At 51.9% G+C, this 12286-nt stretch overlaps 1 protein-coding gene across 1 annotated transcript; it reads right to left on the bottom strand.

Annotated features, from left to right (window-relative positions):
* Positions 1 to 10660: 10660 nt before the first annotated feature.
* On the bottom strand, positions 10661 to 11956 carry IUM83_17596 (uncharacterized protein; the record flags this gene model as incomplete). The annotated part of the gene is made up of 1 exon (XM_067942557.1): positions 10661 to 11956. The coding sequence occupies one exon, from the start codon at positions 11954 to 11956 to the stop codon at positions 10661 to 10663; it is 1296 nt and encodes a 431-aa protein (XP_067787367.1).
* Between the last annotated feature and the right edge of the window lie 330 nt (positions 11957 to 12286).

Below are 12286 nucleotides of genomic sequence, written 5' to 3'. Positions count from 1 at the left end.
GATTCCCGCACTTGTCCTGCTTTGCGACGACTTTCAAAGAAGTCGTCGATTGCTTTTACTTGCTCTCGCGGCAGTGGCCACTGCCGCGTGACACAGTACTTCGTGCCCGGCACGAGATCAATCTCGTGCTGGATGCCATTATCCTGCGGAAGCTCCGCAGGAATCTCTTCCGGGAGTACGTCTTTGTACTCCCTCAACAATTCGTAATAGGGACTCGACTTTAACGAGTCCCAACCTTGTTCCTCGAAGCGCTCTCGCTTCGTCTTCGCACTGAGAGTGTCTTCACTCTCAGTGGTACTTCGCATGAAGAGCTGTCTCAGCTCTTCGCTCTCGCTCTCCGTTCTTTCGCTGTCCGAAAGAACGCAGACTTGCTCGATGCGTCCATCGTGCAGGTCGCGCGTGAAGCGCTTCTAGCTCATGGCTGGAAGCGAAGTCAACTCCGACGCCGTCGTCGGAGGACTAGCGAGTTCCATCTCGCGATACTGGAATCCAGTATCGGTGCGCGTCAAGACGCTTAGCGTCTCGACGTCCGGCGTCACCGCCTCAGTCTGCCCGGCAGACAGTTCTTGTAGCGTCTCGGTCCCGGACCGAGACTTGCGCGGCGTTCTCCACATGCGCCGTCTACTTGTTGTGCGGAGCCCGGCTCCGCACGGTGGTTCTTCTGGTCCAGGCCCGGCCATGGACGATTGTTCGCCGGCGGACCCTGTCCGCGGGTGCGCGGTATCAAGCCCGGCTTGACCGCATGTTCCTTCGTGCAGCCCGGCCGCACAGAAATGTGTTCCTTCGCCGACAGACCCTGTCTGCGGGCGCGCGATATGAAGGCCGGCTTGATCGCATGGCGCTTCGTCGTGCAGCCCGGCTGCACGACAGCATACAAATTGCGTCAGTACGGGACGTTTGCAACCGTCCGTACTGTTTGCAGCGTCAACTCCCGGAGTTGACACGCCTTCGTCACCTCGACGCCATTCATTGGCAGAGCCCCTCATGACCGAGGGTGCGTCGGCTCCCGGAGCCGACGCGTCGTCGTCGACCTGACCTCTTCGGGTGAGGGACTGTCCCATGCGTACTTGAACGCAAGTGTTGGTTCCCGGAACCGACACATCCTCATCTTCCGACGTCGGCGGCACCGCCGACGTGGATCCCACTTGTGCGCATCCTCGCGTACCCCTTGGGCACTCCGGGACAGCGGCATTAAGCGCTGTCTCGACTGGTGAGTCGCGTGCACCTGCTGGTGCGTGCGCTGCGGTAACAGGGCCATCGCTCTCTGTTCCGCTGTCGCGTCCGAAGCGCACGAGCGTGCGCTTCTTCCAGTCTATCACCGGATCATGCCGTGGCTTGCACGGCATGCCCATAACAACGTCGAACTTATCGTCCAGGTCCAGGACGGTAAAGTGTTCGACAAACACTCGTTGTTTGTACGAGAAGCGCACGTTCACGACGCGCTTCTCGGTCTTTACGATGGCACCTGTTGCCAGTCGTACCTCCAGAAGACTTCGAGGTACATGTACCTCCTCGAAGTCAAGTCTCGGCAGGCTTCGTAGTCGAACAAAGTTGTTCGACGCGCCTGAATCTACCAATGCTCGAAGAGAGTCACTCGCTTTCTTCGAGTAAACCTTCAAGATGACTAGGTTCGGCCTGTCATCTTGCTTCTTGCAGCGAGATCTGGCCTCACTGGGGGCTGCGGTCCTCAGTGTCGCGTGCCCAATGTCGGCACGCGTGACTGTATTACCAGTAGGGCGCCCCGCGCCTACTGGATGTTCGCGTGTTTTGTTGGTCCGCGGCGATGCCTAGCATCGCCACGACGGCCACCATTGTAGTGCACGGGAGCCGTGCACTCTCTGGCAAAGTGACCGATCCTTCCGCAACGGAAGCATCGCACGTTGCCTCCCTGCTACTGGTAACCAGCAGTTGTTGCGTTCGAGAGGTCCATTGGTTCCGGACCTCTCGGCCTCGCTACCGGGCGCGGTTGCGACCTCGGCACATTCGCATGCAGTTTAGCCTGCCGCAGGCTAAACCCTTCTTGCATTGCGAGAGTAATCGCAGCTTCGAGAGTACTCGGGTACTCTCGGAAGAGATAGGTCTTCACAGGCCCATCTCTCAGTCCCTTCATGAACGTGACGACTTTAGTCGCCTCGTCTATCGGGTTGGTCACGATGTTCGAGACCAAGTACCGTGCACGCTGCGCGTAAGCATGGACGTCATGCTTACCCTGCTGCAGGTCGAGGAATTCCGCCCTCGACCGGAACTCGTTTTGCGGGGGCTCAAACGCTTGTCTGAGCTCCTCTCTGAATACTTCGTACGTGCTGAAGCACGTAGGATCGGAGAGTCGGCGTCCATACGTCCAACTCCTCGCTCGTCCGCCAATGCAGGACATGGCGAACGCGACCTTCGACAGCGGGTCGACGATGCGTCGAGCCGCTATGGCTGTGTCGAGCTCGACAAGCCATCGGAGGAGAGGCTCTCCCTCTCTTCCTACATAATTGCTCACGCTCAACTTTAATGGTTGAGCACGCGGTGTCGTCCCCGACGACGCCGTTACTGAGGAAGCAGCATCACGCTTCTCCTTCATGATGGATCCTAGAGCAACACCATGTTGCTCTGTCGGCGATAGCGTACGCAGCATCGTAGCTATCGCCGCTTCTCTAATGACTGTTGACAGTCGTTGGAGGGCTTCCCACTCTGGGCCAGACAGGTGGGGGCAGTCAGCGCGTGCAACATGCGTTGCAAGCGTGTTGGAGCTCTCCATGGGCACCTCCGTGCTCATGTGGTTCTCGGCTCCGCGTTCGTACACTTCGTACGAACGTCATGCAGCCGGTCGTTGGACGGACTACAAAGTGCTACCAGGTGTAGTGGGTCTAACTTGACTCACTACTTTAGCTTACACGTTGCGCTACGTGTATGGGGAAGCGTAAGTACTTAGTAATAACTTCAGTTAATTATACTTGAGTACACAAGTATAATATAAATCAAATAAAGACTCCAAGTGACTTAGATTAGGTAAAATGAGAACTGTATTGTTTGTAAATTGATCTTCCTCCTAAATCTGCTAAAATTGTTTATCATCTATAAAAGGGGTTGAGAGATGCTGGCTGTCAGAGCCCCGCCAATATGCATGTCTCTGATTGGTAGAAAGATGCTGCTTTCTACCAATAGGATCTTTGGGTAGGTGTGGACCACTCATTGTGGTGGCCCACTTCAATGTATCCATTGGTGTTGCTTACACCAAGGTGAGGAAGTATCTAAAACCTTTAACAGATATTTATCTGTTAAACCATAAGTGACAAATGTCATGCACAAGTGACTGTTGTCACTTGTGTGTGTAACCCCGTTACACTCCGGCTTAAGTTGGGAACCTCCACCGCAAAATCAAACGATTCTCCCCAGAGCAAATTAGGTAATCCACCGTTGTCAAAAAGCTCCGCACACGAGATAGCACAACCCTATGCGCGCGCTCTACTACCCCGTTTTCCTCTGGACGGTGTGACTTGGTCGTTGCAGGTGCAATTCCGTGCGTACTCAAGAAGGCCCTGAACGGACTACTTATCCGCTCACCTCCGCCATCCGAGCCAAATGCTTCAACTAGATGTCCTTGTGCAAGAATCCAAGTCACATGCTTCATCACCACGTCACTAGCTTCCTATTTGCTCTTCAGGAGAAAACCCCACACGTAACACGTTGCCTCGTCTAATACGAGTTGAAAATGCATGTAACCATTGTAGGTAGGTGCAATAAGAAATAACTCATCAGACATGAGATTCTGCTAAGGTTCTCGTGCCCTATCCGTGATCACCCGCTTATACGACATCCGTCGCATATTGGTTTGCACGCACGTCCACCATCGTTCCCGGGGCGAGCACATTCTCCCACTCAACTCCAACCCTTCCACGGTGCCTTCCCTAAACATTTGTTGCACAGCAGCAAAGTTGAGGTGGTCGAGTCGGGCGTGTCATCGTACAAGCGCTCGCTCGTTGTCGTGTTTGGTTTGCCCTACAGCTTCCACTTGCCGCACTGGGATGGCTGTTGATTCCAAGTGATAGCGTCCGCGAGTCTTCTCTAGTTTCAGCGATACATCACGCTAGCTAAGACATGCACGTTCCCGCCTCTTCGGTTTGATAAATTCCCATCCGTTTCATGTCTGTCTAGGCTGAGCAAATTATTTGTACCGCTAGCCGTATAAAGTGTATTATTGAGACGTAGTGAAGAGGCTTTCGGGGGCTGACTTTTATTCTTGACCCGAATATTCACTGTCCCAACCAGTCTTCTGCTCTTGAATGGTTGCCTTCCCAATCAAACACTACTGGCCCATCGTCTTGGCGTATATCAGAAAGAATGTCCTTGTTTGTGGTCACATGACAATCGATTGTTGTATCCAGGCTTCATTTCACGCCATTATCCATGGAATTCTGCGTGGCACCTACCTCCAAACGAATGCCGCTACGAGATAATCTCTCTCTGATTCTCATTGTTTTTGCCTGTTTTCTTCTTGTTCTGCCAGCGCTTCCGCTCTAGCGTTTGCGTCTCCGATTCAGTATCGCCACTACGAGGACATGGACAATTCGCTTAAATATGCCCAGGCTTATTGCAATTCCAACACTCATGAGTATCTCCACCATATTTCTGTTTGCCACCATGTTCTCCTCCTGAACCATCACGATCGCGATTACCCTTGGCTTTATATTTACTGCTACCACGCGTCTTCCCTTTGTGGTGCTGTTGACCCTGCTATGGTTTCCCTTGACCTTTCTTGCCAGCTTGCGTGGAAGCAATATTCTGGCCTAATGGTGTATCCTTACTCCTCGCGTCGAGCTCAGACACAGACTCCGCACGAAGCGCATTCATCGCTTGGGCCGAAGATGGTGCTGACAGCTGATATCCAGGGTCGTAATGTTTCGAGAACTGACGAACAACTTCTCGGTCGGTCTGTGCAACATTATCGCCGTAAGTCTCGACGACCGCAAACAATACTTTGGACGCTGCTGCGCCCTGGCAGCACTTGTGGGCGCCCCAGCTTCTGCCAGAGGTGGGAACGTGACTCACCAAAGCTCTGTCAGAGAGCAGGGGACAGCTGGCCCCAATGGCTTGCCGCGCCAATCGCTCCAAGGCTCGTGTTTCTCTAACCACGGCTTACCAAGGGTTAAGTCGTACTTGTCCATATCTAGGACCAAGAACGGCTCCATGGTATCAAAGTCTTCGAAGTTGACAGCCAGGTCCATGCGGACCCGAGGTACTTCTACCACAGTGCCATCGGCTAGCCTTATGGAGACCAGCCTGTTGCCTCTGCTGCTACGTAGAGCATCAGCATACCTGTCGCGGTTGCGCGTGACTATGTGGCGATGCGCAAAGTTCTTGGACGCCCCAGAATCGATCAGGATTCTGAATGGATGATCGTATCTCGGTACACTCGCGTGCACCACGAGCAGCCCAACGCTGCCCTTCCTCCCGCTTCGTGTACATAGACTCGCAGGGACTAAGTCCCCATGGCGTGCGCCATCCGCACGCCCTTCATGAAGACGTAGGAACTCCCCGGTAGGGTGCCTCGCCCCTACTGGTGTCCTGTGTTCCCCTGGTCCCTGGGCCACGGCTTCTGCCAGCGACCCTTAGACCCAAAGGCTTCGAAGAGCAACTCTTCGTTTGTCCTCCCGCAGGCCAGGCACGTTTCATGTGTCTAAGCTTGCCACAGCCGAAGCAGCGAATGTCGCTCTGCTCGGCTATTCCCAAATTCATGGGAACTGGTCCGTTGGAGGTTCCATTGCCGGAACCATCATTCGCCGCGCCACCCGGAACAGGGCTGCATTACCATACTGTGGCGGGTGTACGAGCCTGTTTATGGCTGTAATCCCCCTGGAGGACGGTTTGTATCGCCTCCTCCATAGATTGCGTGCCGGCTGGGCCAACACGCAGACAGTCCATGAATACGGTCACCTTGATTTGTTCGGGCAGGGGCGTTCCCTCCAGCGAGGCTGTGAGTACTCTCATCTCTTGTATGTATTCGTGCAGCTCACGCCTACCTTGTTTGCAGGTGAGGAAGCGCGAGAGATGGTGACACTCATAGTTCGCCGGAAGGAACGTGGCCCGCAGCTGCTCACACAGCTGGGACCATGAAGCAAAGCATCCCGGCGTTGTCGTTTCGAGCGTATACGCCCAACCCTTAGCGCTACCACTAAGGTTGGAAAGTGCAAAAGCGACACGGAGTCGCTCGTTCGAGACGAGAGCCGTGACCATCGTGAGCTCGAGCTCTTGGGCACAAAAGTGAACGTTCTCACCCTCCTTCCTTTTCAAAGGGGTGAACCTTCAACATCAACGTCATCGGTTGCACCGGCTTCGGCTCGACTGCGGAGGCCTGCAGCCCCTGAACATGGGCGATGAGCCCTTGCTCGTAGGTGTCGAACACTCTGATGCGCTCGACCTGCTCAACCGGTGTCGCTGCCGCTAAGCTACGCAGATCATCTGTCCCAAAGATGCCGCCATCTTCCGAACGGACTCGGACTGCGAGTCGTTCAAATGAGGGAACTCACTTCTATCCATCTTGGCTCGCTCGTTGAGACCACAGATGATTCAGGTAGTCCAATCTGCCCGCGTAGGCGTAAGAATGACTACAAGTGCTGCCAAGTATGACGGGGCCACACGAGCACTTTGCACAGAGGAAGTGTGCTTACGGGAGTATACAAACTCTCAGTGAACGGCAGTTCACGTGTCCCTGGCCTAAGCGGACAGATTGACCAGAAGTACGGTAGATCTAAGACTGAGTGATTTTATAGGTTAGTACAGATTTGGCCTGCATACAAATCCGAAGTTCCGTATAGTTTATCCTATATAAAATGTATCGGTTGGCTCTGAGAAGCCTATTGGGTCACTACTCAGGGGAGTGACCTTGTGTAGCCATCCCTAAATAGTGCCAGGGTCACTATTTCATGTAACACAGTTACAACATACCTAGCTGAATTCACCAGGCCCGGGAGCCGCTTGGCGGCTGCAGAATCGTCGCGCGAACACCGCGACCGGGAAATGGCGGATGGACTTGCCCCCATGTCTTGGATAAAGAGCCGGATAGAACAGTACCGTACTTTCTCTTATATGTTCGTGTATTTATCGGTTTTAGAAGACGCATTACGGGAGGTAGCTGTCGTTTAGTGGCTTGCTCCTGTCCATGTATTTAGCGCTGCATTGCTTTGCTGGCGCCCCATCTGTATTTTGTTGGCGCCCTTTTCACTTAGACTACATTTTCGAGGTATTTTGAGGAAAACTTGGTTAACTATTTTTGATGCGATCTTGCTCGTTTCAAGTATCTCTAAGTTGTGTCTAGCTCTCTAGGTGATCGGCTTTCCACTGTACTAAGCCGTTTCTCCGTTATATCTCTAGTTTTCTCGAAACAAAATTATTGTGATTCTTGTCGATTTGTCCAACTTCCCACTGCAATGTTGACATGATGGATAACGCCAATCAAACCAAGGAAAAACTGAGCGCTCTCTACGTCTTCTTTCTCTTCGCCTATCTTGCTTGTCTATTCGATTTCTGTAGCGTGGAAACTTTGTTTTCAAAATTGAGCCTACCCGTACGCGCGGGAGACTCATTATCTTACCACTGGAGACAAAAGGATTTAAACATTTCTCGGTGGTGTTACAAACATTTGGTGTAAAATGCAGGTTAATTGCTGATAGAAGTCGGAACGATGACGAGTTTTCGTTGTTCTCCCCCTGACAGGGCGAGCTGATCGCAACTACGTTGTACGCAATTTGAGTTGTAACCACTCCAGTCGAAACTAACGTACTCTGTGAACATGTTTGTAAATTTTAAACCATATACCACTCCGTTTCAGAATACTTGTCACCCCTCAACTTGTCGTCAAATATACTTGGTTTAACTATGGCCAGTTGTGTTTACGCTAGCTACTGTTTGTATAACCGAGACTGTATGGTCAGAGCAGGGGATGCATAAAGGAAGTCTTCCCTCCCGGCGAAGCCTCGCTTTTGCCATGTGAGCGACCTTGTATGTGTTCTCCCCCCCCTTCGCGAATGCATGACTCCATTGCTCTGCATTCGCCTTGGCGCGCTTCCACAGCCTCGCAATCGTCCTCTTGTGAACGCCAAAGATGCTGGCCACTTCATGCACCGCTTTTCGACGCGGTTTGCCTCCGTTTGAACGCACGAGAACAGTGCTCATTGCCTGTCGACGCTCCATCACTGTAAGCTCTATCCTGATTCGTTTGACATTCATAGCTGAGATTTGAGGTACGAGGGGAAGGCTGGGCGACATCTGTGGACGATTCGGGTGCAAAAGTTCCTTTGAGGCCATCACGCTGTCAATTTTGAGAGATCTGTGAAGGTCTACCCACCATTCAAACCGTCAGAGCGCCTGCGTTCTATTAAGACCAATCGTAGTCGTTTTAGGCAAATATTGACGAATCCCGAAGCACTTAAGCAAAATAGGACAAGTATTCTAAAACGGAGTGGTACTAACATACATGCCGATGAAGCCGAAAAAATAGGGCACCAAGTTCTACATGCCCTGCTGCGCGGAGACGGCGTATTGCTCCAGGTACAGCGTGTCCGTTATCATTTACAACGCATCATCCGTTACGTGTTCGGGATGTTCCTGATACGGTTCCCACGCATTTCCAGATCTGACGTTCGTACTGTTTTGCGCAGTTTTCAGGTTGGAGATATGCTGCGGGAAAGGAAATGATGATGAGGAAGCCGTAGCCCAGCAAGCTGTAGTAAAGAATCTCAACCAGTTCTACGAGGACAGCCAACGCAACGGCGGATTTGTACGGACAACGTCTTTACTTCGGTACCGCTCTCGCGCAAACTACTGTGCATAGGTCATTATCACGTCGGCGTCATCAGGAAGAACCGGAAAGACTGGTACATGGCGATTGAGTTCTCGCAGAAGAAACGCCCCAAGAGGACGCCCCGTGGAACTTATTGAGTCGCTGTCTGGGGAAACCACCCAGCGTTTGTGGCCCTGGCGTGGATGAATAACCGACATGTGCGTTTCCTGGCCACAGGATGCCGGACGAATGCGTCACGCTGTGGACGCGACGGCTCCGTTTCGCGAGTACCGCGCCCCCGTGTTATGCGCGACAATCCCGAAGCCATGGGGGAAGTCGACGTACAAGATCAAGCGAGGCTTAACGCTATTCAATCCAACGCTCTACCCGGATGCGCTAGTACTATAAGACGGTTTTTCTCGGTCTGGCGGACCTTGCGCTGACCACAGCATTCATTGTGCACAATATATCGATGATGAAGAAGAATAAGAGTGTCCCCCGCATTTCGCTTTCCTCAAGCGTCTTCATGTTGACCTGCCCAATCAAACGAGTGAAAACTTCAACTCGGGTGACGACATGGCAGATTTGGTGACGGAGCCACTGCCGCAGCAAGAACACACACTGGAGAAGACGGAGGAGATGAACGGCGCAAAGCGACGGTTGTGGCTCTGCAAGGTACGCTGGAGGGAGCATCAGGAATTTGGAGATGAGCTATTTCTGCGGCGAATGCTCGGAGGCCAAAAAGGGGAGAGTCACTCTGTGCAACAAGGCGAGGCGGCTTTAGCACGGCAGCGCGCTCACATGCAACGAGTTGTGGCACCAGAGTTAGAAGAACAGCACGGCCATTCCTCCTAAACTGCAAGACTAGATCAGGTTTGTTAACAAGCGTCGGCCCGGTGTAGTTTAGCAGACAGACGAGGAGTAGGCTGGTTGGTGGGTGGTATGGAGGATGAATGAGAAAACTTGTTGAATGATGGTCAACTTGGATTGCCTTGTGTGATCGTTGCTGTTGGGAACAACGATTTTGCAGGGAGATCGCAATTCCGTTTTGCATTGTTCTTGTACTGCCCACCACACCTTATCAACCAATTAGCGGACTTGATTTGACCATGTGTCACTCGAAAGGGCTTGAAACAGTGTATAGTGTACTGATTTGCAAGCATACGTTAATTCATACGTTAATGATAACCAGAATCATCACCGTCTTAGAAGGGTTAACCATTTTTGATGCGATCTTGCTCGTTTCAAGTATCTCTATTAATAAGTTGTGTCTAGCTCTCTAGGTGATCGGTTTTCCACTGTACTAAGCCGTTTCTCCGTTATATCTCTAGTTTTCTCGAAACAAAATTATTGTGATTCTTGTCGATTTGTCCAACTTCCCACTGCAATGTTGACATGATGGATAACGCCAATCAAACCAAGGAAAAACTGAGCGCTCTCTACGTCTTCTTTCTCTTCGCCTATCTTGCTTGTCTATTCGATTTCTGTAGCGTGGAAACTTTGTTTTCAAAATTGAGCCTACCCGTACGCGCGGGAGACTCATTATCTTACCACTGGAGACAAAAGGATTTAAACATTTCTCGGTGGTGTTACAAACATTTGGTGTAAAATGCAGGTTAATTGCTGATAGAAGTCGGAACGATGACGAGTTTTCGTTGTTCTCCCCTGACAGGGCGAGCTGATCGCAACTACGTTGTACGCAATTTGAGTTGTAACCACTCCAGTCGAAACTAACGTACTCTGTGAACATGCTTGCGAATTCTAAACCATATACTAACATAATAATATGCTGTTGTAGCACTGTACGTTTGTGATGTTTATATGTAGCCTACGTATTCGTTCATGGCTCGAGACCACTACACTGTACTTCATCGACGGAGTCCCATCCTCCAGTCAGATGTCTATGTCCGACAAGGTCTCCCCCACTAGCATCTTCGTCAGCATTTGTGTGATGACTTTGGCATTTTCGTGGAGTAAGTCGTGCATCGTTTCGCAAAACTCGTGATCACTACCTTTTCGAGGCGTAGCAGATCCAAAGTGCACAGGTGTTTGATGAACACACACTCCAACCACTGTCATTTCGTCCTCGGGGATCTCTTGAAGACGCGCCCATCCAGTCTCCTCCATGTGCATTCCAGCGAAAAATCCTTCGCCCTCCGAGTAAGTTTTCCACGTGAAAACTGCGCTGGATTTCCCCACAACTCGGCGAAAAATGTACCGCTGGATAAAGGACACAGCAGCGCCAGTCACCAGCGTCCGCACCACGTGAAGTCTGAGGATTGTTGCTTTGCTTGGGTCGGCCAAATCTGTGTAGTCTTCTCGGTCCTTGATCACGTCCTGAAAACTAGCAAGAGTCCACCAGGATTGTTGCGTCTGGTGCAACGGAAATGGCTGCGTGAATCTGTTAAAATGCTGAAAGTACTCACCGCCATTGCCGGTCGTGGGCTTTCGCATTGAGCGGGTCATTCCGTTTGGCATCCCGAGAACATCAAATTCGCGAAAGATTTCTTCCACTTGATCGTAGTCGGCGACGACCTGACGCAAGTGCTCAGCGAATAGAGCTCGGTCGGCCTGCTTGTTCATTTGGAGACTGGACGCCATGGCAAAAGAAATCTCCTGCTTGACAGCAGCCATTCCGAGCACATTTTCTGGAACAAGACTACGCAACGTGGCTATGTAGGAGGCTTGCATGCTGGCGGCGGCTACGAGGTTCTTTTGCTTCGCCTTAGCTTGATCGAGGTGCTCACGCTGCATGATGGCCAGGTCTCTCCAAATCGAGTTCACGACAACCACATTGGTCGCGGTGTCGTTTCTCTTGTGACGGTATTCTTGCTGGAGGTGAGTCAGCCGCGTAGTTAGTTCTCGCTCCAAGCGTCGGAGGGTCTCTCGCTCGTTCTTGAGCCGCTGCTGGTATCGTTGCTTCCGACGAACCTCCTTCTGCCGTCGAGTGAGTCGCTTGGTGGCTTCCTTCTCATTGGCACTGGTTTCATCGTGGAGGTGTCGAAGGGCTTGGGCGTCGGTGCTATTGATTCGACCGGGGGATACAGCGGCCGGTTGTACCACAACGGGATGACCACTTACGTTTCCCTCGGTTTCTTGGATGCTTGGAATCGTTCCAACGACGTCGTTAGCGTCTAGCAACATCGAGATCTCCAGAAACTCTGCGTCAGGGGCCACCGCGGTCGTCATGTTTGCTGTCCACAAATTGACTCGTGCTGAGGTAAGCTCGACGTATAATATGTGACACTGATAAGACAAGTGACACAGAGGCACCTATCTCGCACGTATGGATAGCCAGCGTGGCAGCTGAGAGAGCGCCCGCCGCTTTTTTACAGAAGGTACACGTACAAACACTATGGCGTCGAGATACATGTATCGTTGTTGTGTGACCTCACCACGTGGTCCTGAGTTGATTGGTTGTGTGACGTGGCCCCTTGATGTAAGGTTACCGTATAGGATAGGATATACACGCTCGACTCCCCTTACCACAGACACTTTTGATCTAGTTTATTTTTTCTC

The sequence above is a fragment of the Phytophthora cinnamomi genome (assembly GCF_018691715.1).
Source record: "Phytophthora cinnamomi strain GKB4 chromosome Unknown Contig61, whole genome shotgun sequence".
Classification (NCBI taxonomy): Eukaryota; Oomycota; class Peronosporomycetes; order Peronosporales; family Peronosporaceae; genus Phytophthora; species Phytophthora cinnamomi.
This window is presented reverse-complemented; position numbering and strand designations above follow the sequence as displayed.